This window comes from Podarcis filfolensis (genome assembly GCF_964270895.1).
Source record: "Podarcis filfolensis genome assembly, chromosome: 12".
In the NCBI taxonomy this organism is placed as follows: domain Eukaryota; kingdom Metazoa; phylum Chordata; class Lepidosauria; order Squamata; family Lacertidae; genus Podarcis; species Podarcis filfolensis.
The window spans coordinates 12,017,934-12,042,908 of NC_139614.1; the positions used below are offsets into that span (position 1 = coordinate 12,017,934).

At 43.9% G+C, this 24,975-nt stretch overlaps 1 protein-coding gene across 2 annotated transcripts in view; it reads right to left on the reverse strand.

Moving 5' to 3' along the window:
- Positions 1-24,975, reverse strand: part of FYCO1 (FYVE and coiled-coil domain autophagy adaptor 1) — a 62,677-nt gene that overhangs the window by 23,721 nt on the left and 13,981 nt on the right. Inside the window, exons 5-14 of one of the 2 annotated variants that reach the window (XM_083577621.1) lie at positions 23,603-23,709; positions 20,882-21,025; positions 18,439-18,532; positions 14,912-17,542; positions 13,688-13,780; positions 12,265-12,383; positions 9,801-9,968; positions 5,444-5,593; positions 4,399-4,598; positions 3,741-3,858 (exon numbers count right to left, since the gene is read on the reverse strand). In XM_083577621.1, coding sequence (XP_083433747.1) covers positions 3,741-3,858; positions 4,399-4,598; positions 5,444-5,593; positions 9,801-9,968; positions 12,265-12,383; positions 13,688-13,780; positions 14,912-17,542; positions 18,439-18,532; positions 20,882-21,025; positions 23,603-23,709 — 3,824 coding nt within the window. Of the gene's footprint in view, positions 1-3,740; positions 3,886-4,398; positions 4,599-5,443; positions 5,594-9,800; positions 9,969-12,264; positions 12,384-13,687; positions 13,781-14,911; positions 17,543-18,438; positions 18,533-20,881; positions 21,026-23,602; positions 23,710-24,975 lie in introns of both variants that reach the window. The other variant, XM_083577620.1, reaches the window with a different exon arrangement.

Consider the following 24,975-nt stretch of genomic DNA (forward strand, 5'->3'; position numbering starts at 1 on the left):
TTGTGAGCCAGTGGGCCGGGACTATCTTTTAACCCGTGTACAGCGCTTAGAAAACATTGAGTACTTTATGAACGTTTAATCACGATAGTTTGCAATTCAAAGCTGGTCATGAAAGCACAGTTTGAAAAAGCATGAATGGCGGACACACTTTTCACGTGGTTGGCATGCAAGAACTCGCAAATCATGCTTTTACTTGCTTTGGCTCACCATATGAATCTTTTTTTTATATAAATAAATAAATAAATAAATAAATAAATAAATATAGATGTTCATGGAGAACAAAAAACATACACAGTGTTTGTGTCTCTTGTCTTTTCTTGTGTCAAGGAGTTCCATAGCTCAGCTTTCTCAAACTAAGAACAAACATTTGCTCTGGAGGCACTGTGACATAACCCCCTCTCCCCCAATTTTAGGCACAACTTGCTCACCCAGAGGCTTTAAGTGTAGAAGGCTTTTTATACTATATTTCCCCTTTCCCACTCCCCACAGAACTCTGAAAGTATTTTTTTACCCATTTCCTGCAATTTCTTCTTCCACTCCCCCCTTCCACAATTCACTTGTACCTTACCCCACCCTCCTCTCCAACTGACAGCTTCTTTCAGCCTTCCTCCCAGGTCCTTTTCCATTCACCTCTTCCTCCTAAAATAGCTTTTCTCTCTAATCCCCTTCCTTTCTATGCCCAGTTAATCATCACCACCTCAGAATATTAGGCTATAATCTCTCTTCCTAATCTCCTCCAGCACCTTCTCTGGCCCTTTTCCCTCAGTGCAGAGAGGCCTCTCCCCCTCCCACAAACTCCTCTGTTTCCGGGGCACCTTGACGCAGCCTAGGAGGAGTTGCTAGGGTTGGCATCAGCCTAACCAAAAGGCTACAGCATAGCTATGGGGCAGGGAAGGATAGCCAACTCATGAGGCAACAAGCAGGAAAGTCCCCAGGTCTACTGTTTTGAGAAACAATGAGTTAAAGGGAGGAAAACTTCCTGTCCCCTTCTTCCCCCACAGCTCCTTGAACTCCGCCAACACTGGGAGGCATCTCCTAGCCTTCCAGAGGTTTTTTTCCCAGGGGCCTAAAATAGTTGCGGGGAAGGGAAGCTCACCTTCAGTGAACTTAACTTAGAATCCAAGCCACAATACAGTAGACCCACTAATTTTCCCTCCAGCCACCAGTCTGAGGTTTGCCCTTCTTTTGGTTTCTCTGCCCAGTTTTGCTTTTTTATTTAACTCACAAAACTTTCTCTTTTTTAACTTTATTCCAAAACCAAAAAAGAATTACAAACATCAAATTCAAAATCCATATTCGTTTTGTAACATAAGCCTATTACATATTTGACTAGATTAAAATATACCTTCCCTTTGTTATATATAGACTTCCCTTTGCTATATATAAATGCAACGCAATTAGAAATATTATATTATAATTTTTTTATAAATTCCCCTATACCCCCTCTCCCCTTCACCCATTTGTGATCTCAATATTTAACTTCTTCTATCTTGTTGTGTTGTTGTAGCTTAATAATTATTCAATTAATTCTTTTATTATTTCCTTGCTTACCCCTGCACGTTTTACACATTATCTATTAATATTCCAGTTCCGGAACCGTATTTTTTCATGTATTCCTTCACTCCATCCCACTCTTTAATTATTCTCTGTTTTGAATGGCCTCTAATGATTGCCATCAATTTTGCCATTTCCACAAACTCACAGAGCTTGCTTTGCCATTCTAATAACGGCAAAATAATAATATTTTCTCCCCCTTCCAATTCTTCACGATCAATATTCTGGCCGCTGCTGTTGCATAAAGGAATACAGTGGTACCTCGGGTTACATATGCTTCAGGTTACAGACTCCGCTAACCCAGAAATAGTGCTTCAGGTTAAGAACTTTGCTTCAGGATGAGAACAGAAATTGTGCTCTGGCGGCGCGGCAGCAGCAGGAGGCCCCATCAGCTAAAGTGGTGCTCCAGGTTAAGAACAGTTTCAGGTTAAGTATGGACCTCCGGAACGAATTAAGTACTTAACCCGAGGTACCACTGTACATTTTTCTTATCTCTGGAGATGTCATTAGATATTAGGCCTAACAGAAAAGCCTCTGGCATTTTGATAAACGAAATCTGAAATAGTTTTTTCAGTTCCTCATATACCTCATTCCTTTTTTTTTTTTTTTACAATTTTACATCCCCACCATGTATGATAAAAGGTTGTTTTGCTCACAAAACTCATTAAGTCAGCAGTTTTGCCACTGGCATCAAAACTTTGCTCTTTTGGTGTGAGCAAGCAAAAAAGGGAAGGGAAGTTTGTGTGAGGCAGACACTTTGGGCAGGAAATGAAACGGCGAACCTGAATCCTTGCCACTCTTAACCGAAGTGTCTGTGGCATTCTCATGCAAGCTTCCTGTCTGACATTCAGCAGGCTGCTTCACATCGTGGAAACGAACAACCACTGCAATGCTGGGCACTTTGATACAGTTCTGATGTGAGCAAGGCGGACAGGAATTATTAACAGTGTTTACAGCAGGGACTATGACTCCCATCATCCATGACCACTAGCCATGCTGGCAGAGCTGATGGGCCCAACATCTGGAGAGCCACTGGCTCCCCAACCCTGGTTCATAGGATTATAAACCCTGAAGGAATCAATAAGCCATACTAGTTCATACTTCTGTGGGCTATACGTTTAATTTTCCATATGTAGGGTGAAACTAGACGTTACCTTGGTAGAAGGAATGGGACTGCATTACACACGCCAATTCCTGCCTCCAAATGCTACCCCCCCGGCCACCCCCGCAAGCCTCCCCACCCCTTGCTGAGCTCTGGTCTAGTTGATGAGCCTGACTGTGGGGAGGGAAACCTTTAAAACTGGGATTGCTAACCTTGACCGGACCCATGGGCATATTTGCAAACTGGGGACACTGCTGTGGACACCAAAGGCACATTCCTCCTTGCCAGTGGTTAGACTTGAACAAGTGTGTTTTCACTTTCTTCCAAACAAAATTGGCTGGGTGATCTTCCTCGAGAGTGCAGCTAGGGAGGCAAGAGTTAACCTTCCTTCCCCAGCTACACTCTCCCATGGACAACAGAGGGCTCTTTACCAGTGGCATAGCATGGGCAGGGCCACAGGGGCAGTTACTGGGGGGTGTAAAACTCTTAGGGGCACAAAATTTTAAAGAAAAAAAATAGTACAGTGCTACCTCAGGTAACATACGCTTCAGGTTACATACGCTTCAGGTTACAGACTCTGCTAACCCAGAAATAGTGCTTCAGGTTAAGAACTTTGCTTCAGGATGAGAACAGAAATCGTCCTCCGGCGGCGCGGCGCGGCGCGGCAGCAGCAGGATGCCCCATTAGCTAAAGTGGTGCTCCAGGTTAAGAACAGTTTCAGGTTAAGAACGGACCTCCGGAATGAATTAAGTACTTAACCCGAGGTACCACTGTAGTAGTAATAATAAATAAAAAACAGTGCACCCTCCGCCTCACACAGAAAATCTCCCCATGTTCGCATGGGTAGACTGAGGATAGGATTTGGGTGATGGCTGATTGCTATGGCGCCCTCTGCATGGGTTGAGCTATTGCCCCTTCATTCCAGCCTATCGGATGAGCGGTGCCAAGGATACTCGCCCTGGGCACCAGAAATCCATGCTGCGCCACTGCCCTTTACAAGCCTAATCTACTTTGGAACAGATCGTGTGTGTGTGTGTGTGTGTGTGTGTGTGTGTACACATGTGTATAAATTATGTTTACTCACAGATCGGTTATACCATGGTCCAAAGATTCCTCTTCAGTTTGGCTTTCATTGTGAACCGAGTTGTCTTCCTTTATCTGGCCCACTTCCTCGTCGGTGATTATATCAAACACGGCATCATCTGTGGGTTTAGAGGCTTCATTTGTAACTGTACCACAACAAAGGACACAAAACAAGAAAGTGTTATTATGCTGCATATAAAGTAAGACAATGTAATTTCTCAGTGTTCATTATAGACTTATGGGACTTGAAGAAGAAGAAGAAGAAGAAGAAGAAGAAGAAGAAGAAGAAGAAGAAGAAGCAGCGTTTGGATTTGATATCCCGCCTTTCACTCCCTTTAAGGAGTCTCAAAGTGGCCAACATTCTCCTTTCCCTTCCTCCTCCCCAACAAACACTCTGTGAGGTGAGTGGGGCTGAGAGACTTCAGAGAAGTGTGACTAGCCCAAGGTCACCCAGCAGCTGCATGTGGAGGAGCGGGGAAGCGAACCTGGTTCCCCAGATTACGAGTCTATCGCTCTTAACCGCTACACCACACTGGCTCTCTGGACATCAAGCGCTGCATTCTGTACCAAAGCAGACACAACGATAGAATATGAGCTGAAGTCCACAGCAGATTCTTTTCCAAGAAATTTAATCCCATTTATACACAGGAAGGACTCACCCATAACTCTGTGGACCAGGGACAATGGTGAGGCTAGCAGGCTTGATGGTGGTTCTTCTTGGCTTGCGTTTGATCCAGAATCAACTGAGACGGCACTTGCCTTTTTAAAGCAAGCCCGGCAACAGCGCTCCTTCTTGCCAGTATGCTCTGACATGGCATAGTTGTTGCAGCAGTAGTAGCAGAAAATGCGCCCACACATTCTAAAAATAATGGAATTTTAAAAGAGAAAAGAAAAGAGTTCTTCATGTCAAAATGAAGGCATTTAAGGGATACAATCTTCAACATGCAGAAAGCGACACTCTTCATAATATTGCCAATCTGGATTCCCTTTGAAGTCAATGGAAGAACACTGTGTTTTATCCAACATTGAGTAAATCCATTGAAATTAACAGACATGACTAATTTAGGCCCATTCATTTTGATGGGTCTACTCTGAGTGTAACGTAATTGGATGCTGAGTTAAATATACACCTGAAAGGCCAACTACCGTATTTTTTGCTCTATAAGACTCACTTTTTCCCTCCTAAAAAGTAAGGGGAAATGTGTGTGCGTCTTATGGAGTGAATGCAGGCTGCGCAGATATCCCAGAAGCCAGAACAGCAAGAGGGATTGCTGCTTTCACTGCGCAGTGATCCCTCTTGCTGTTCTGGCTTCTGAGATTCAGAATATTTTGTTTGTTTGTTTTCCTCCTCGAAAAACTAGGTGCGTCTTGTGGTCTGGTGCGTCTTATAGAGCGAAAAATACGGTATATCAACCCATTCCCCAAACCAACAATCCTTTATAAAGTAATTCCTTTATATAACTTTGGAGAGAGATTAACGGGGAGCAGACCAGTGATAATTTGGATTGTCATTTTTTCCAGATTGAGATGGGGTCAAGTCTGGAAAGATCTCCATATCCACACAAACAATGCTTTTGTCCCACAGTCTTCTCAAGCAGAAACCACAAATGCATTATGAATGCCAATTAAGGTAGAATTTGCTGTAATTCCAAGTGACACTATTTACAATGGCACTATTTAGAAAAGTCACCCCTACAAACTGACCTGCAATGGTGGCGGCGATTCATCCAGCCAAATTCTTTCTTACAGTCTAGGCAACAGCTTACTTCCGCATCACCAAGCCATCTTTGTGCTGCAGTGAGTTTCTGCTGGAATTCCAAAGCATCCGACTTCTGCCAAAGGGCATCCTTGTCTCTTTCAAAGGTGTGCATAAAGAACAATTCATCATCTGTGAGTTTAGGTTTTAATAATTTAACCCCAGCCCATCACAGGAAAAACAAATCTCCCCTATTAAGGCAAATATCATTTAAATACAATGGATTCTTAGCTAAAATTCTGGTTGGACGCCATGCTTGTGTTTTTGCAAGCATTCCATATATGACATTGAGCAAGACCATGCGCGTGGGTACGAAAGGAAGACAGCCCATATGTGTGCACATAAACAAAACATAGCCTCTTAAGACCATTTCCCTCTACTGTTGCTGGCTATGCTTCAATCTTTCACTTTTATAAGATCTAAATAATAATACGTTATCTATTGCATTTTATCATGAAGAAAATCTGAAAGTCTGCCAGAGAACTGAAAGGAGGAGGGAGGGTAGCACTGGCAGCCACAAATAATCGCCTGGCTAGCAGATCAAGCCAACATTTGTGAACCTCTGTTTGCAAGCTTACTTAATAAAAACTCTGGCTAGGATCTGTGAAGCTGAAGGGAGGTTAAGGCTTGTTTTTCCACCAAGAAGAGCCTCCTATGCCACATGGCAAACAGTTTTGGAAACTGAGAAGAGTGTCAGAAACAGTTTGTGAAATGGTGTTGGGGTGAGAATCCGTTATCTTAAAGTGTTTTTTTTTTTTTTTTTTTTTTTAAACAGATGAACCACAACACTAGAGAGCCAGGGCCATTATGGTTCCTACAGTGAGATGGTTTTAAACGTTACAGTTTTAGTAGGAACACAGGGCATGTTAGTAACACGTACCGATAACATGTGAAGTAGACTCATAACTATGATCGAGTAGTGATTACAAATGTCAAAAAGGTCGAAATCTCCCATCTTTATACCATTTCAGACCTTTGTTAACAACAACAACAACAAAAGTGCAACCGCATGCATGTTTACTTGGAATCAAGTCGCACTAGTTTCAATGGGACTTATTTCCAGGAAAGTGGGAATAAATCAGGGAGGGTAAACCTGTAAAGATGAGCAAAAACTACACACATGTATGAAAGGGAGACTTATTAAACATGCATTGCTCAAATGTCTTTAGGCCTTCTGTGTTAGATATTGTTTGGGGGGGATGTATTTCTCTGTGGTTTAAAATGTCAGTGTGACCCACAAACCATAGGACTTAACAAGTGCTGAAGTAATTGCAAAATATGTGGTGAAGATGTACCATTAAGAAGCAAGGTGTGATGCCACTGCCGAGAGAACATTACATTGCATAGAATCTACCACAGTTGCACAGGAAACAGAAAGAAAGATGGTTCAGTTTGCAAGTAGCCAGTTCTTCTAAATGCCATCAGCAAAGTAACTGAGAACATAAATGAGTAAAGTTTCTCAGATGGGGTGCACTATTGGCCTCACCACAAACCCTGGTGTCATATTCGTGCTGGAGCTGTGTTGAGCTAGTGATACAAGCAAATTGGCCAGCGCAAAGATTTAGGAGCAGGTGGTCTTAGATATGCTCCACCATTAGAATAGGAAACCCACAATTTTTTTTCACGAAACACTAGGGCAGTGGTGGGCCCATGGTCCTCAGAAGTTGGACCCCTCCAAACCAGCCCCATCTTTCCTGGATGATGTCAGGGGCTGGAAAATTCAAGCTGCAGCAGTGCTGAATTTAAAAAGGGGTCACTTTTTGATGCAAAGGACAAATCAGGAGTACACTTCAGAGTGTGCTCCTGACCCTTTCCTTTGAAACTGAGTCACCAGATGTCGTGGTGATGCTGGGTGATTGACAGAGGGCGGGCCTCGACCACCTCTCAAAATGGCCTGTGGGTTGTCTGTGGGAGCTTTGGATCCAGCCATTTGGCTGGATCAGATTTGCGGCTCATGCACTAGGGCTTGGTTCTCCAGCTTGCATTTTCCATGGCCCAGACTGCTATTTTCTATGGTCACTGCTAGATTTTTTGCAGAGGCTGCAAAGAGCCAGAGGTCTACTGTTCCTGCTGAATTAGTATAGATGTAACACTAGGTATCACTTCACAATACAGTGGTACCTCTACTTACGCGCACCTCTGCTTACGTATACTTCGGGAAACGCACGCGGCAAACCCAGAAGTGTTTTTCCAGGTTTCGCCCCATGCGCATGTGCAGAAGCGCTCTACCGCACCGTGTGCATGCACAGAACAGGCACCTTCTATTGCGAAAACCTTGGAATCTGACCAGAGCTCCGGAACAGATACCGTCCACAAGCGGAGGTACCATTGTACATAGATGAGCTACCATTAGTGCAATTTTTTACTCATTTCCCCCCCTTAAATAACAACAAAAAATAGCTTCAGAGAAGCTTTAGTCTTAAGAAGATTCCTTACATATTAAAAAAGGTAAAGGTAAAGGACCCCTGGACGTTTAAGTCCAGTCAAAGGCGACTATGGGGTTGCGGCGCTCATCTCACTTTCAGGCTGAGGGAGATGACGTTTGCCCACAGACAGCTTTCCAGGTCATGTGGCCAGCATGACCAAACTGCTTCTGGCGCAACGGAACACCGTGACGGAAACCAGAGCGCATGGAAATGCTGTTTACCTTCCCGCTGCAGTGGTACCTATTCATCTACTTGTACTGGCATGCTTTTGAACTGCTAGGTTGGCAGGAGCTGGGATAAAGCAACAGGAGCTCACTCCATCGCGCAGATTTGAACCGCCGACCTTCGGATCGGCAAGCCCAAGAGGCTCAGACCTGCGTCCCTTTTCCCTTACTTATTAAGGATTGCACAAATACAATTAACTTGCACTGTTTTTGTGCAGGCATAGAGAAGCTTGAGCAGCCTCAGGACTGAGTGGAGGGGGACATTTAACTATCCTTCCCTGCGACAACCCCTCTCTGAAGCTGCTGTTTGCATTTCGAGGGGATCACCCATTGTTGCTAAGGGAAGCTTGCCCTGAAATGAAAACAGCAGCTTTGGAGAGCTGATCTTCACTGGATTTTGCCAGGAAACTGAATAGCAGCTTGCATGAAGGTAGGCAATTTATGTTGATTTCCTGAGTTAGTTTCACCTTTGATATTAATGGCGAAATGACGAAGAACTTAGCACATGTATTTCCCCCACCTTCCACTGGAGTGAATGGGGGCACTGGAAGCATGGGAGCTTCCATCGCCTGCAGAAGATCACTGGATCAGAGACACTGGTTGATCTAAAACTCCACAGGGCATTGATGTGAATGAGGAGCTCCATGCAAATAATCCACTAGCATTTGAAAAGAGCGGGGTAAGCCCCTGCTGCACAATATTTCACACTCACACTGGAACCACATGGAGCTTTGGTTTTTAAAATTCTATGTCAAAAAATACTAAATCAAATAAATCCTACATGTGAAAGAGGTTTCAATCAACAGGTGACCACAGGTTGGGACATGAGCGCCACCTTGTGGTTTAAAGGCAAAATTGCTGCTTTCAATGTTTTTTTTTAAGTCCCTCCCTCCACTGGAACTCAAGTTTCAATTACGACAAGCCAAGGAAGGGGAAATCAGGCACTGAACAGCAATAGCCAAGGGGACACACACATATTCTCTCTGCTAACACGAAAGCAAATTGCCTGAAGGGTTTTTGGATCCCTTAACTGCTGCCTTCGACCACACAGTGGTGCCAACCCTCAGTAAGGGTGCAACCTGCAGTATCTTGATAATACTTCCTATCAGAGAATACTTCCTCCCAGCGCTGCTGCCCCCATGTCTCCTGAGTACCTAGGGCTCAAGTAACAACTCTGGCCTTTCTAAAGGTAGAACAGTATCATATCCATATCTTTAACAGCCTTGTGGCTGCAAGGCATTACTCAGTAACAGCGTTTCCTGCCCTGCCAGGAACTGCTGTGATCCAGCAAGTGGGTCTTCATAGTGAGTTATGGAGAAGGTCAAGAATTTGAACCACTGCAGGCCCAAGGAGGCAAAGACCATTCCTAAATAACGTCTTACTTCCTTGGAGCTGTGGTTGAAGTATTACATTTGGGGAAGGGTTTGGAAAGTCTGTCACTTCCAGCATTCCACAAAAGACCATAATCATGATTATCCTAAACACCATTTGCAAAGGAGTAAACCCAACTGAGCTTAGTAGGAGTTACTTCTGACTTTGCTTGTTTAGGCTTACACTATAATTTTTTTCTTTACTTCTGCTGCAGAACGTGCCAGGGATCAAAAGACAAGATTTTTCTGTCCAGGTTAGAAATATTTAACGATAAAGCTACCAACCTGAGAAGTTCAATTAACCGTTCTTCAAGGAACTGCTTTGTTCTTGTTAGGTCATCGAGTTCAGCCAGTAATTTCCTTTCGTTGCTTTCTCGGTCTGCTCTCGTCTTGCTGAGTTTCTCGCAGTAGTCTTGAATTTGCTCATTTGCTTTGTTGACTTCCATTTGAGCCCTTAAATATATATATCTATAATCTTTAACCATTCCTGACCTCAGTCATACCTCAATTAGTACTATGATTAATGTCTTTCCCACACAGCACAGCTATATCACAACATTGTTTCTAGTTTTCCTTCATTCTCAAGCGCATATAATGAATCATTAGAACTATGGCAGGTTTTAAAAAAAATAATAATGCTAGCCGTGGAGGAGAGAGCTTGTTTTTCATCTGGGAAAAAAAAATAATTTTCATTTATTAGACTTTTTAGATCTGGAGTCTTATTCTTTGTGCTGCAAATCACAGCAGTTGCTGTGCTGAGGTCTCCTCAAACACCAACAGCCAGCTGTTTGTTGGTGCTTATGGAGAGCCCTGCATTGCACTTTGGAGTCCTGACAATCAGCTGATAGGTGGGCCTCATAGTGCTATGACATCAGGTGTAGGGCAGGTGAGCGTGGCTTGACCAAAATGGCCTGGTGGGCCAAATGGAAATGTCTGGTGGACCTAATTAGGCCCATGGGTCAGAGGTTGCCCACCCATGCTGAAAGATAAATCGGTATTTCCGTACTTTTCTGTGTATTAGACAATGTATAGATGGTATATTAAAGGTTAAGTGACCCCTGACCGTTAGGTCCAGAAGTGGCTGACTCTGGGGTTGTGGCGCTCCTCTCGCTTTATTGGCCAAGAGAGCCGGCGTACAGCTTCCGGGTCATGTGGCCAGCATGACTAAGCCGCTTCTGGCGAACCAGAGCAGCGCACGGATACGCCGTTTACCTTCCCGCTGGAGCGATACCTATTTATCTACTTGCACTTGGACGTGCTTTCGAACTACTAGGTTGGCAGGAGCAGGGACCGAGCAACGGGAGCTCACCCGGTCGCGGGGATTTGAACCGCCGACCTTCTGATTGGCAAGTCCTAGGCTCTGTGGTTTAACCCACAGCACCACCCGCGTCTCTTAGATGGTATATTACACCAGTGAAGTTAGCTAAAATGTATAAGACAAATAATTAATGCTGGAAATGTAAAGAAAAAGAAGGAACATTTTATCATATGTAGTGGGAATGTAAAAAAGTAAAGAACTTCTGGGAAATGATATATAATGAGATGAAAAAGATGTTGAAATATACATGTTTAAAAAAAAACCAGAAGCATTTTTACTTGGTATTATAGGTCAGGACATTAATAGGCAAGATGTTAAATTGTTTTTATATGCAACAACTGCAGCAAGAGTATTGTTAGCCCAGAAATGGAAACAAAAAGAAATTCTGACGAAAGAAGAATGGCAGATGAAATTAATGGATTATGCAGAATTGGACAAAATGACAGGAAGGATTCGAAACCTGCGGGACCAGAGATTTACAGAAGATTGGAAGAAGTATATGAATTATTTGAAGAGCAACGGTAATCAACAAAGTACGCTAGTAGGACTACAAGAAGTTTTGTAAGGAGAAATACACAAAGTGTTACAAAGTAGAAAAAGATAGAGATATTGGTTATGTGTTTGAAATGTAATAGAGAAGATAAGAAATGCATACTGAGAGATTAGATTGGAAAATTTTCAGACAGGATTGATGGAAGTCAAAAATTTGAATAAGATGTAAAAGTATGTTCAATTACTGTTGAGAATGATGTTTAAAAAAACTAATAAAAATCTATATATATAAAAAAGACAAGGTTTTTTTAACTGTAAAAGAAGGATAAAAATTGGGGGTGGGGGTGGGTAGTCTTATACATGGATAGTGATTTTTCTGATGCTGGCGATTGGTTGCAGGCATGAGTCGTAGCTTGTTAGCTGTGATTGGGTGGGAGAATGGAGTCTGCTGAGACTGCTGCTGTGGATTGGCTAGCGCTGCGGCAGTTGGACGTGCGAATGCCGGCTGCTTTCAGCTTGCCAGCAGACGCTCTGTTGCTTCTTCTGCACATTTGGTAGCGTTTATCAGCCGGGTGAGTGTTTTTTGGCATCCCTCCCGCAAAGACCTCAAAAATTGTGGGCATTCCTCCCCAAAAAGCTCAACAACTCTTGGCTGTCTCACCCCACTTTCTAAAATTGTAGCCCCCCAAAATAGGGATTGTGCTATACAGGGGGGGGGCGTGTTATACACAGAAAAATACGGTAATATCCTCCCATACTGATGAGGTTAAGCAATAGCAGCTTGCCTAAGGCCACTGAGCGAGTTCAGGGCAAAAAGATTTAACAGAGAACTTTCTGATTTGTAGCTTAGCCTCCTATTGGTCACTACGCTACATCAGCCCTCTTTGCAACATTTAAAACTTTTTATATAAAAAACAACAGGATAAACAAAGTTTCCACCTTTTTAGGTCTTCTTTAAGCTGTGTCACCTCCTCATCTCTTTTTTGCTGGGCTGCTTTGTACTCTGTCACCTGATCCATGGCCAGGTCCAATTCCGTGCACAGATCTCTTTTCACAGCCTAGGAAGATGATTTTTAAAAAGGTAAATAACAAAGAGATGTACAGAAGGCTTTTCAGATTCCATTCAAAATCTTTAATAAATTTGCTAACTGAGATCTGCACGGATGTGGTTGGAGGATATTCTAAGTGTTAACCTTTTGTTATCACCAAAGCCTTATAGATTTTCTAAGTAACAATTTTCCTGTATTTTCCCCAAATGGCTAGCAAAAGCTATATCTAAGTAACCACAGCTCAGTAATCACCAACAGTGGAAGCAGAAATGCTGTGTAATCCAAGGGCTATAGGTAGAATGCAAACTAATAGACACCCCATGACAGAGCAACATGTTTTTCCAAGTTTTTTTTAAAGAATTGTTATAGTTTTATGAACTGATAAAGCAATTTTAAAAATACATTCAACACAATATAAAACGATAAAAACTATAACAATTCTTAAAAACAACAACACACTTGTAAAAACGTTGCTTTTTGCCCTTTTAGCTGCAATCAAGTGTACAAAAAGAGTCAAAACACAATTAAAACACAAACTAAAAACTCAATGGGTTGAGTTTGAAAAGCTAAAATCCAGATGGCTATATTCGTGCTGCAGTCTGATTTTCCAGTCTGATTTTCCAGTGTCTGGGCACCTGTTTCAACCAGAGGGCAAAAGGAAATCAGCTGGACCCTGGGGTCATGGCAGGGTGATAATAATAATAATAATAATAATAATAATAATAATAATAATAATAATAATTTATATCCCGCCCTCCCCAGCCGAAGCCGGGCTCAGGGCGGCTAACAACAATAAAATAAGACAACATTTTAAAATCATTTCATTAAAAAAATACTTCAAATCAAATTGATGGCAACCATTGGGTAGAGTTCTGTGAGGATTGCCAAAGGAGGGAGACAGGCTGTGCCCTGGCCAAAGGCCTAGCGGAACAGCTCTGTCTTGCAGGCCCTGTGGAAAGATGTCAAGTCCCGCAGGGCCCTAGTCTCTTGTGGCAGAGCGTTCCACCAGATCGGAGCCTGATGATGTTACAGGGTGATCTATATGCATAAGGGAGATGATATGCCAAGTTTTATGCAGCTTGAAAACAGGGTTCAAGGGCATATTATTTGTTTTTAAAAAATATGTATGCAAGCACAGAACATGCTGGCTTGCATCTCTGTATCTTGGCCGTAGTTTCACCCTACCCACTTTTGCTGTATTCAGGTTCCTGTCTGTTAAGTGTCAGTGCATATTCACAATTGAAGCACACTGTCAGCCTCAGAGACAGAGTTGCTTCCGTGAGTTTCTTATTTCAATCAGATCATGGACCAACCTGCAGTTCTTTGAGTGCTTCCTTTGCGACATGTGCTTGCTGGCTTTGCTCTTCAACTTCCCGCTTTAATTTTTCGCAGTCTTCACTGAGAGCCTGGCAGGACCCATAAAACACACATCAGCGTTGATTATTATTATTTTTAAAGAGAAGTTATCCGTTTGTCAAAACAAAGAGTTACACGGTTCCTCCCCTTCTTAAAGCCACATGCTTTAATAAATCTGAGGTTAACTATCACCCTTTTTAAGTATTCAAAAGAATGTGTGTGTGTGTGTTTTAGAGGGGGTGTCAAACTGAGCTTCTAAGGATGCTCTGCTGAATATGCTTTGATACCCAGGTCGCGATCAGGAACACTGAGAAGACAAGGGTTGATAACGGGGGAGGCGTTTAGACAGATTCAGCCAAAACATGTTGTGAAGTCCTTTTCCAGGCCTTCGTGCTAAATGTGCAGACACCAGGAGTGGAGGTGGTGGGGCCAATATGCAGGGATACCTGGTGAGAGAAGCATTTCCCCTCCCCACTTTTCTACATACCACAGGCCCAGTTGCTGTGCCAGCTTGGAACTGGCACAGGGATTGAGCCCAATCTGCCTACCACCCCAAATTGAACTGCTGTGAGTGGCCAGGCTACAGATGCAGCAGTAGCTCTGCCATCCCATAGAGCCTGGGCGGCGGCAGCAACAAATTTGGATTGCAAGTTTTCAATGCTTTTAATTCTTCATTTGAGGAGGATTCTCTTAACCATGACATTATAATACAACCATTATAGGTAAAGGGACCCCTGACCATTAGGTCCAGTCGTGGCCGACTCTGGGGTTGCGGTGCTCATCTTGCTTTATTGGCTGAGGGAGCTGGCATTCAGCTTCCGGGTCATGTGGCTAGCATGACTAAGCTGCTTCTGGAGAACCAGAGCACAGAAATACCGTTTATCTTCCCGCCGGAGCGGTACCTATTTATCTACTTGCACTTTGACGTGCTTTCGAACTGCTAGGTGGGCAGGAGCAGGGACCGAGCAACGGGAGCTCACCCCATCGCGGGGATTTGAACCGCCGACCTTCTGATCAGCAAGTCCTAGGCTCTGTGGTTTAACCTACAGCGCCACCTGCATCCCAATACAACCATTACACAGGTCTAATCAGAAGTGCTTCTGAAATCAACAGGATGCATTCTCAGGAAAGTGTGTGCAGGGTCTTATTTTAGCAAAGAGGACTTGTTTACGTTAATTTACCTTAAGTTTTGCTTGGTGGTTTATGATTTCTGTGCTCAGTTGAAACTTGACTGCAGACAGCTCCTCTTTGCTGGTCTCTTGCAGCTTCTGGTGATGCTTCTCTGCCATCTCCAGCTGAGTTTGCAGGCTAGGGAGAGCTGCGTTGCAAACCCTAGACTCTTCCAGTTTGCTTTCCAATTCCTGTTTCTCCTGAGTGAGTCTTGAGAGATCAAGCTGAAGCTCCTCACGTTCTCTGGTGGCTTTCTCCTTGGCAGTTCTGAGTTCCTCCATGAGCTGGGACAGTTTCTCTTCTGCCTCTGCCTTTTCAGATGTCAGACTGCAGATCTGAATGCCAAGCTCAGCCATGTCTGTGTTGGTCCTGTGGAGGAGATCTTTGATCTCCACATTTTCTGCATTAACTGCTTCCAAATACTGCTTGGCCTTGGACAGCTCCTCTGTGAGGCTCAGCATGTTCTCCTCCAGCTCCACCTTCTGCTGGGCTTCCTGGTCCCTCTTCTTTTGCAGCACTTCCTCTCGTTGGCGACAATGAAGCATTTCCTTCACGTGCTTTCTGTTGAGGACTTCGCCTTGCTCTTTCAGTTGCTGGGCCAGGGTCTTTTGCTCGCTCAGAACAGCCCTTCCAACATCCAACTCTTCCTGCAGCTTCTGCTGCTCTGCTGCTGCCTGTCGAAGCTTGGCTTGAAGGTCCACCATTTCCTCCTGAAGTCTCAACACCTCTGCCTGGTTGAGACGCAACTGTTCCTCCGAAAGGGCCAGTCTTGAAGCCAGTTCTTTGGCTTCTCTCTCCTGACAAGATGCCTGTTCCAACTGGGCATTCTCCACAGAAGCCTTCTCAGAAACAAGGGACTCAATCACCTTTGTCTGATGGAGGCAGGTTTTTTCTGCTTTTGCCTTTTCTGCCTCCAGGGCTTCCATCTTTTTCCTGCACCACTCCAACTGTCCTTGTAGCTCCTTGCACTGGCTCTCCAAGTCTTGTAATGCTTCCTCTTTCTCTTTGAGCTGCAACTTCAGAGATCCTTCATATTCCCTTGAGGAGGACAGGCTCTTTTCCACCTGCAGGCCATGCTCTTTGGTGTTCTGGAGCTCTGTCTGCAGCACAGTTAAGGATTCTTTGGCAGCTTCTTCACTTTTTTTCAGTTCTTGGTAATCAGCCTGCAGGGCATCCAGCTTTTCTCCCAGAACTTGGTTTTGCCTTGTGGCATTCTGCAGGTTTTCATCCAGCAGCTTGTTCTGTCCCCGGAGTTTCTTCTCCTTTTCATCCACGGACACCACAGAATCTTCAATCTGGCTTTGGAGCTGTTTCTCGGAAGCTCTCAGTCTGGCAACCTCAGCCTCCAGAGAAGATTGAGAAGCATCCAACTCTCTTTGCTTCGCTTCTAGCTTCTGATTGGTTTGCTGCAGCTTTGCATTCTGAGACTTGAGCTTCTCGTTTCCTTCAGAGATCATTCTCAGTGAGGAGCTTTGTTCTGTGGCCTGTTCCTCCATTCTTTCTATTGTTTTTCTGAGATGCTCTCTTTCAGAAATAAGTTCTCTCTTTTGCTCTTCTAAGCTCTTCACTGTTTGACTTAGTTTTGAAAGCTGAATTTCCCTAAGCCCAAGTTGCTCCATCGTGTTCTTTACTTTTTCTTCCATTGTTGTTTTTGTAAGCGTGACCAAACCCTCAAGTTTTGTCTTCTCTTTCTTTTCCTCTTCAAGGCTTTTTTCCAAGGATTTTATGGAATCCAACAAACCTTTCAACTGGAGTTGAAGATCAGCCACCTCATTGCCCTTTGCTGTTAATGCCTTCTGAAGGTCCGCCATTTTGGTTGCCATAGTTTCCAGATCACCACAAAGTTTTTCAGATTCTTCCTTGCAGTTGACAGTGAGGTTCGTCAGTTTCGATTCAAACTCTTTCTGTGCCTCCTCCTTTAACTGGAGTTGCTCTTCTGCGATCTTAAGCAGAGAAAGGTGTTTATTATTTAACTCCTCAGCATTGGCCTTTGCCTCTTCCGCTTCATTAAGCTTCTTCAGCAAATCCTCAATCTTCAGTGCAGACTCAAACTGACTGGTGGCTTGTTGTGCCTTTTCATTCATTAGAGCATTGGCTTTGGCGACAAGCTCTTCATTCTTCTGCTCTCCTGACTGCAATTTGGCCAGAAGCTCACTGATGTGGACATCCTTCGTGGACACCAAAGCCCTTGCAGCTTCCAGCTCTTGGTTCGAGAGAAGAAGCTTTGAGTCAGAATCCTTTTTCCCAGACTCCAGTTCCTCCAGCCTTGCACAGTATTCTTTTTGCTTCTCAACTGCATTCAGTTCTAATGTCTGCAGGCACTTCTGGAGGTCCTGAATGGTGTCCTGAGTGCAGTGGGAGATCTCACGCTGTTTCTCCACCTCCCCCAGCATTTTCGTTAGCCTGGAGTTCTCCTCGCTGATATTCCTGCTCTTCTCTCTTTCTGTTTGCGCTTGCTGCTTCTCAAAGCTGATGGCCGCCTGGAGCTCCTGGTTTTCCTTTTCTAGATGCTGGATCCGATCCTGCAGTTCTTTCTGCCGCAGTTCTGCCTGGTCCAGCTCCACGTGTAGCTCATCAAGGCCCTCAAGAGGCTCAGCAGTTAAAAAGCTATTCCCATTGGGGCTGGAGGGAATCTCTTGGGTCTAAGAAAATCAGAAGAAAAATGGTTTTAGTTAGAAGAAGAGATGCCTCTTTGGTATATATTGTATATTCAGCATTTGGAATCCACCTCAGATTAGTATGAAGAAGCCTCTGGCTGGGAAATCATCACAATATACAATTAAACCAGAACAGTAGGGCTATTATTTGCATCAACTTACAATGGCATGCAGCTAAATGAGGAACACAGAGTGAGTTCCTCTCGGGTGACCAATTAGAAAAATAACATCAAGTGGATTCTACCGTAATTTCCCCTTCGTATGTTCAATCTAATGGTAAGGGGTCATTACACATAAGGAAGACTAACAGTAGCACTATTGCTGCTCTTATAAGGAAATGTTGCTGTGGTATTTGCCTCCTAGGTGGGTCATAAGGAAAGGGTTAAATGAGTGTGATGTGATTGGGGAGAGAGAAACTGATAGGAGGAGTTAGAGTTAGAGTCGGTGTTGTGTGGAAGTTAGTTGAGAGTTGGGGAGTTGGAGAAGGAAGAGGGAGGATAAGTCTGTGGGTTAGTCGAGTTGTGTTGTGTTGTGTTGTGTTGTGTGGGAGTGAGAGGAATTGTTAGGTGGAGTCAGATAGTTAGTTGGGATAATCAGTTTGAAGTTGTTAGGGATGTATAGGACATTAAAGGAACTAAGATTTAAGTAACTGACAAGAAAAAATAACTGAAACCATAAACTTGTTCATGCCTATAAAAATAAACTTGATTATTTGTTAATGTTAACAACTGTCTGGACTCCGTGTGTACCCAAGAGAAATGGGTTGGTGGCAGCGAAGAGGCAATCACAGTGGTGGCACAGGGATCAATAGACCATCAAACGTCCAGGGACCCTGTGTGATCGCCACAGTTGCACATGTAGTCATTTGTCAATATAATTACCTGCAAATAGCTGCTCACCAAACTACTCATGCTTGAAGTGCGGCTTGGAGGCCTCCACTGGTAAGCTGAGGAGCCAAATGAAGGCAATGTTCTCCTGCAAATGGAAGAGGGTTTTAATTATTTTAGAAAGTAAGAAACCACCGCCGCCACCATGCACATATTTTGAACAGCTTCCTCTCTGAAATTATCTACTAAAAGCACATCCCTCTGTTTGCTCTGGCTTGGCATTATTACCCCCGGTTACAATGTGAGGTGCTGCTTTCTGCCTAGCAGCACTATACATGGACCTTCTTCCCCTCTGTTCCAACAAAACAAGAAAACTTCCTGGACTACACCATCAAAGCATCAATTTTGTACATACAATAATGGAACAGAGAGGGGCTGACCCTCAAAGTTCTACAAAAGCTGAGCCTGAATGCTCTTCAAAAGCAGTGTAATAATTTGCATTTGCGCTGCTGGTTCCAAACTGCTGGGGAAATCAGAGTTTACATGATAATTTATTCTATTTTTGTGGTGCGGTTTTAAATTGAAGTCCTTGGTGTATAGGGGCATAGAAACTGAGAGTAGATATTGATAAGGGTTCATCCCAAAGGTGCAGATTCCTTGGTGGTTGACTATTTGGAGGCCTCGTGCCAATGGTGGGTGGAAATGTAGGAAAAGGTAGGTAGGGCAACTCATGTGACTCTTACAGGCGGCTACATTCTGGCCAAGTGAAAGTCAGCAGTTTCTATACACACACTCTGCCATCCAGGAAAGCAAAAGGCATTACTGCAGTTCAAGGACACAGCCCAGGCAGGCAAAAGCACTTGAGGAGGGAAGAGAGCAGGGCCAGTGATTACTGTGGCCTGGAGATAGCTCCAAGGGCAGAACTGAGTGGCCTGGAGAGTCATATTCAACCTGCAGACCAGAGGTTCCCATCCCTGATATAGATAAATAAGATGCAATGTGTTGTATGTGGGGCTGCCTTTGAAGACATCTTGGAAACTGCAGCTGCTGCACAATTCAGCAGCCAGGGCTTTTCCAGTGGTGGCTCCTCATTTATGGAATGCTTTCCCAGGGAGGCATGCTTAGAATCATCATTCTCTGTTTTGAGGCACCATGCAAAAACATTCTTGGTCTTCCAGGCTTTTGCATATTAATCTCCCGTTTTTCTTTTAGAGGGGTTAAGTTGGATCTGCTCTTTTTTCTTTTTTAGATTATTTTATTCTTGCTTTTGCACTTCTTAAATGTTAATAATGATGCTGGTGACGATGCTGTTCCAACTTGCAGGACAATACAATTGACAGAACATCAATTATACCCCATGTACACAGAGCTATTTATAATGCTTATGAGCTATGACCATACACTGCAAATGGCAACGAAGAGGGACATGTTATCTCTTCCACTGGATAAAATAAATTAACATCAGCATAATGAAGTTTGAACAGATTTGCTATCTATTAATAAAAGGGAAAAAATGATGGGGAAAATGTGTTGTGACCTTTATTTCCATTAAGAGGAATTTATTCACTGCCCAGGAAGCCCCTCAGAATTAATGCACCTCTTATTCAATTGTCGCAAGTCAGATGACATGAGCAGAAGATGCTATCTCGCTGCAAGAGCTGGATGCAACACACCAAGTTGTATAAATTCATAACCATGATTAAAAAGAGTATCATTAGGTCTAGAAGCAAATCTATTTTCTGCTGTCCTTCTGGTGGTCTCATCTGATATGACACATTAGAAGGACTTCATAGAACATTGATGGGGTGGCAGGGGGATCAGTATAATAACCACAGTGAAGTTTCATCTGACCCACGAATCAAATACTGAAGTTTTAATATATTCTAAAGTCCCCAAATGTTTTATTAAAGCTGTCAGATGGCAATGGTGGTTGCTCGTGAGTAACCAGGCAGGACTCTGTCTTTTACAGGTTTTATTTTGGTGCAAAACTATTTACAGTGCAGAACCACAAGTTCATGTCTGCCTCAATCGCTAGCAGAATCCGGGAGTGGTCCCTTCCGGATCCTCCCCCAACATAAGAACGTAGTCACCCCCAGCCGTTTCCTTCCTTTTTTGCGTTTCGCCCCTCTGCGCAAGGTGGGCGACGGAAGAGGCGTGTTTCCCCCCTGGCCTACTTGGCCAGGAGCGGTGCTGAGGCTCCCAGAAGCATCCTCTAGCCCTTTCCCCTCCTTTACCCTGGAGGTGTGGCTTTCCCCACCCTCAGGCTGACAGGGGTGGTGCTGGGGCTCCCAGCAGCATCCTCTGGTCCCTTTCCCTCTTCCCCACTGGAGGCATGGCTTTCTCCACCGCAGGAAGAGGAACTGCTTCGCAAGATTTTCGGAGGTTCCCTGTATCTCAACGGCCCCCTGCCTCCCTTCCCTGTTCCGATGGCAGTCCCCTGACAAAAGCATACAAATTATAGAAATGTTTTTCCACCTTAGCAGCTGGTTTGTATTACCTGGCAAACGTGGGCCATGCCGAGTCTAAGTCATAGCCTCTAGACACCAGATCAAATTGAACCTCTGTGAGTTCGTAGAGGTGACCGACAATATCAGAGCTCATTTTTGAATTCAGGAAGGGACTTCTTGCATAGTACCAGTCACTAAAGAAACAAGGATTGCAGTAGGTAAGCAAAAAGCTCATATCGATAATCGTCAACAAGTTGCAAGAGAATATCAGGACTACTGCATTGTTGATTATGTATTTCCCCAAAATGCTGCGTGGTTCCATTTTCATCGCAGCTGTTCTACCACAAATGAAAGAGCTGCTCCACAAGGAATCCTTGCATGAGTACACAGCATACAATTCTACAAAACAAGTTGAAATGAAGTCCCAGTGAAAAGGATGGAGGAGACTTCAGGTGAAATCCTAACTTCTCCCTCCACTCTGTGGAGCAGAGGGGCCACGACTGCATCTATAACCCTTGCATTCATGGCAGAAGGGGCAGGAGCAGTATGATTGGTCCTGGATCGCACAACAGCAGTGAGACTGCCTCAGAACCAGCAGATCCTGGCCTGGCTTAACCCCACCCCATCCTTGGAATGTTGTGTTTGGGGGTTTTCTTTTGGCTCCCACTGACAAGGATCCCACCAGCGAGTCACCCTCCTGCACACCTGGAAGCTGGCTGAAGATCAACCAAGCCAGGACCCATCACAGGCTTAATGGAAGACATTTAGACTGTATGCAGCACACTTGCTTGCACGCCTCACATATTGCACACATTCTGTTTACTTCATTCCCCTGGCTGACATTTAGGGAACACAGAGACAGTCTTTTTCCCTTGCATCCCGCAACAATATTCGAGAGATATCAATATTCCTTTCAGTATTGACATCCTTAGTTACTAGGGGCTATAAAACTAACCGCAACAGATGTTTTGAAGGACATTTCACCGTTGCAAAGGAGCAGTGAATGTGTCCAAGATCAGCTCTTTAAAACTAGATGCAAATTTTACTCCCCCCACCCATTAAGAAATACCTCCCCAACGACACGCTCACACCAAAAAAGATGCCCCAGTCTGTGCGATATGAAAACAACTAACAACTCTCAGTCAATTAACTGGCTAGTTAGAGTCATCAATTTAAATTGGGAAGCACGTTAAAAAACAAACAAACAATTGTTAACCGGTCTTAATGTCACTTATAAGATGGTGCCCACTTGCTGCAATACATCACCAAAAAAGGAACACCCCTTTTAGCCCTGAGTTCTCCCTGGAAGGACAGATCCTGAAGCTGAGGCTCCAATACTTTGGCCACCTCATGAGAAGAGAAGACTCCCTGGAAAAGACCCTGATGTTGGGAAAGATGGAGGGCACAAGCAGAAGGGGACTACAGAGGACGAGATGGTTGGATAGTGTTCTCGAAGCTACCAGCATGAGTTTGACCAAACTGCGGGAGGCAGTGGAAGACAGGAGTGCCTGGCGTGCTCTGGTCCATGGGGTCACAAAGAGTCAGACACGACTAAACAACTAAACAACATTGTTCTGTATGCAAATTAAATAAATTAATCAGTTGAGTGAAGCTCAGATTTTTTTAAAGCAGGAGACAGTTCTAAAATGGATTGCGTCATGAGGTTTGTTTACTTTTGCAAGTTGTGATGATGGCCAGCAACTTAAATAGCTCTAAAGGGTGGGGGGGTAGACAAATTCATGAAGGTCTAAGCTATCAATGCATATTTGTCAAAACGGCTGTACACTCCCTCTAGCATCACTGGGGGACACAGAACCCTGGACTAGATAGGGGGTCAGATCCAGAAGGGCTTGTGTTATGTTAGAGACAATTTCATCTAGTTCACGATGACTTCCTCATGCACCTGACGTAATAGGTGTTGGCCTCTGTGGTGTTTGCCCTCCTAGGTGTGTGACATCATGCTGGGTTCATAAGCAAAGGGTTAACTAATTGTAATATGACTAACCAATGGGAACCCAAGGGGAGGAGTTAGAGTTAAGAGTTAGGGTGGTTGAGAAGACAGTCTGGAGTTAGAAGAGACAGAGAGGTTAAGTCTGTGGGTTGGCTAGTCTGATGTGAGAGAGTGAGAGAATTTGATAAGAGGAGTCAGTCAAACAGTTGAGATAATCAGTCAGAAGGTATTAGGAAGGTATAGGCCGGTAAAGAAACTAAAGTTAAGATACTGACAGAAATAATATCTGAGAAACCATAAACTTGTTAATGTTTATAAAATAAACTTGTTTGTTTGGTTCACTTTTAACAACTGTCTGGACTCAGTGTTTTACCAGAGAGTAACTGGTTGATGGCAGCGGGGAAGAGAGCACAGTGGTGGCACAGGGATCAATAGACCGTTAAATGTCCGGGGACCCTTTGTGATCACCACAGCCTCCAAAGTTTGTAGCATTTTAAAAAGACTTTATATCCTTTTCTAAAGCAGGCATTTAGAGGAATAAGTCATTCTCACATCTGTAATCACTGCTACAATAAAATAGATAACCAAATGATTTTCTCAAAAGTCCCTGGCCACTGGCCAATTAAAACCACACACTTGGTGGTTCCTGTTAATGGTTCACCACTTCCCATTCCCACCGTTGCAATTCCCAATTCCTCTTTTCACCTTCTCGGTTTTCTTAGCAGAATGCAAAGCTACTAACAGAGACAGTTGTTATAAAACCGCTGTACCGTTTGGTAGACATCCTATAAATGTTGAACAAAACAACAGCAACATTTACCTTGTTACTTTGGTATTCATAAAACACTGCTGCAAAGTGTCTGCAAGCCTTTGGTGTACTAAGGAGTAACGGAGAAATGCCCTGCCCTTACCAAGGGATGTTCTCAGCTGGGGGTGGAAAAGACAATCACAGAAAAAAGTGATTATTAGGACATAATGATTAGTAATAAAAATAAAAATAAAATTTCATTTGTACCCCACCCTCCCCGGCAGGAGCCCAGCTCAGAGCAGCTAACATCATATACATAATACAATATGCATAAAAACAAGCAATCAATCAATTAAAAATGCATCCCAAAATTAATTCAAATAAGTTAAAGTTAAAGTTAAAACTGGACAAATGACAATCCTCAGGTTAAAATTGCAAGTGGTTAATATTCGCCAGGACCAACTGTTTCCACTGATATTATAAGGACCTGTGAGTGGGCTGGGAAACCTCCTTTGCACTTGTTCTTCTACAAAGAGAAAATGAGTCAGACTGAACCCTGACCAAAGGCCTGGTGGAACAGCTCCGTCTTGCAGGCCCTGCAGAAGGATGTCAAAACTTGCAGGGCCCTGGTCTCTTGTGAGAGAGCGTTACACCAGGCCGGGGCCACATTCTACCCAGCAAGTGTTTAGCATTAAAAACCAGAAGTCAGCAAAGTAATCTCTAGTCTTACATTGATAGGGCTGGAGTTGTTAGACAATCACGAACCTTACACTAGGTCCTTATTTTTTTTGCAAGCAAGTGGGGAGATTGCCTGAAGTCTAGGCCACATCAACATTGTCAAAACCTAACTGAGAAGAGAAAGCACTGGGGTCTCAAATGAAAATTCAGCCTTCAGCCTTCCCAGAATATTGAAAAGGTTCTCTCTCACCTCCCCCTGCAACTTCATTCTTGGAGAAGATGGATGAAAATGTTATCTGTAGAAATCATAGTACTTTCACACTTCGCCATTCTCCACATGGATCATATCTAAACACCTCTGCATTTTACTCAAGAAGGTCAGGGGAAACATTAGTCATATCCCACACCAATCTCCATGCAGTTCTCCCTTTGCCATTGAAGTGGGAGATTCTAGTGAAGCTGGGGGTGGTTTTCAGGAGCTATTGGGCCAGATTCAACTAAACAGCCATGGGAGCAGGATCCAGCACAAAGAGTCCAACTAGTGCAGCGGGAGCCGCCACAGAAAAGGCCCGTTCTTGTGCTGTGGCCCTTTGGACGTCTCACGGAGAAGGCAAACAGTGAAGGGCCTCAGATGATTATCACAGAATTTGGGTTGGTTCATATTGGGAGAGGCGGTCCTTGAAGTATTGTAAACATGCATTTTACAAATTTTGCTGCATTAAATGTGCATCCTGTAGTTGACCTCCTTCATAATGTTTTATTATGAA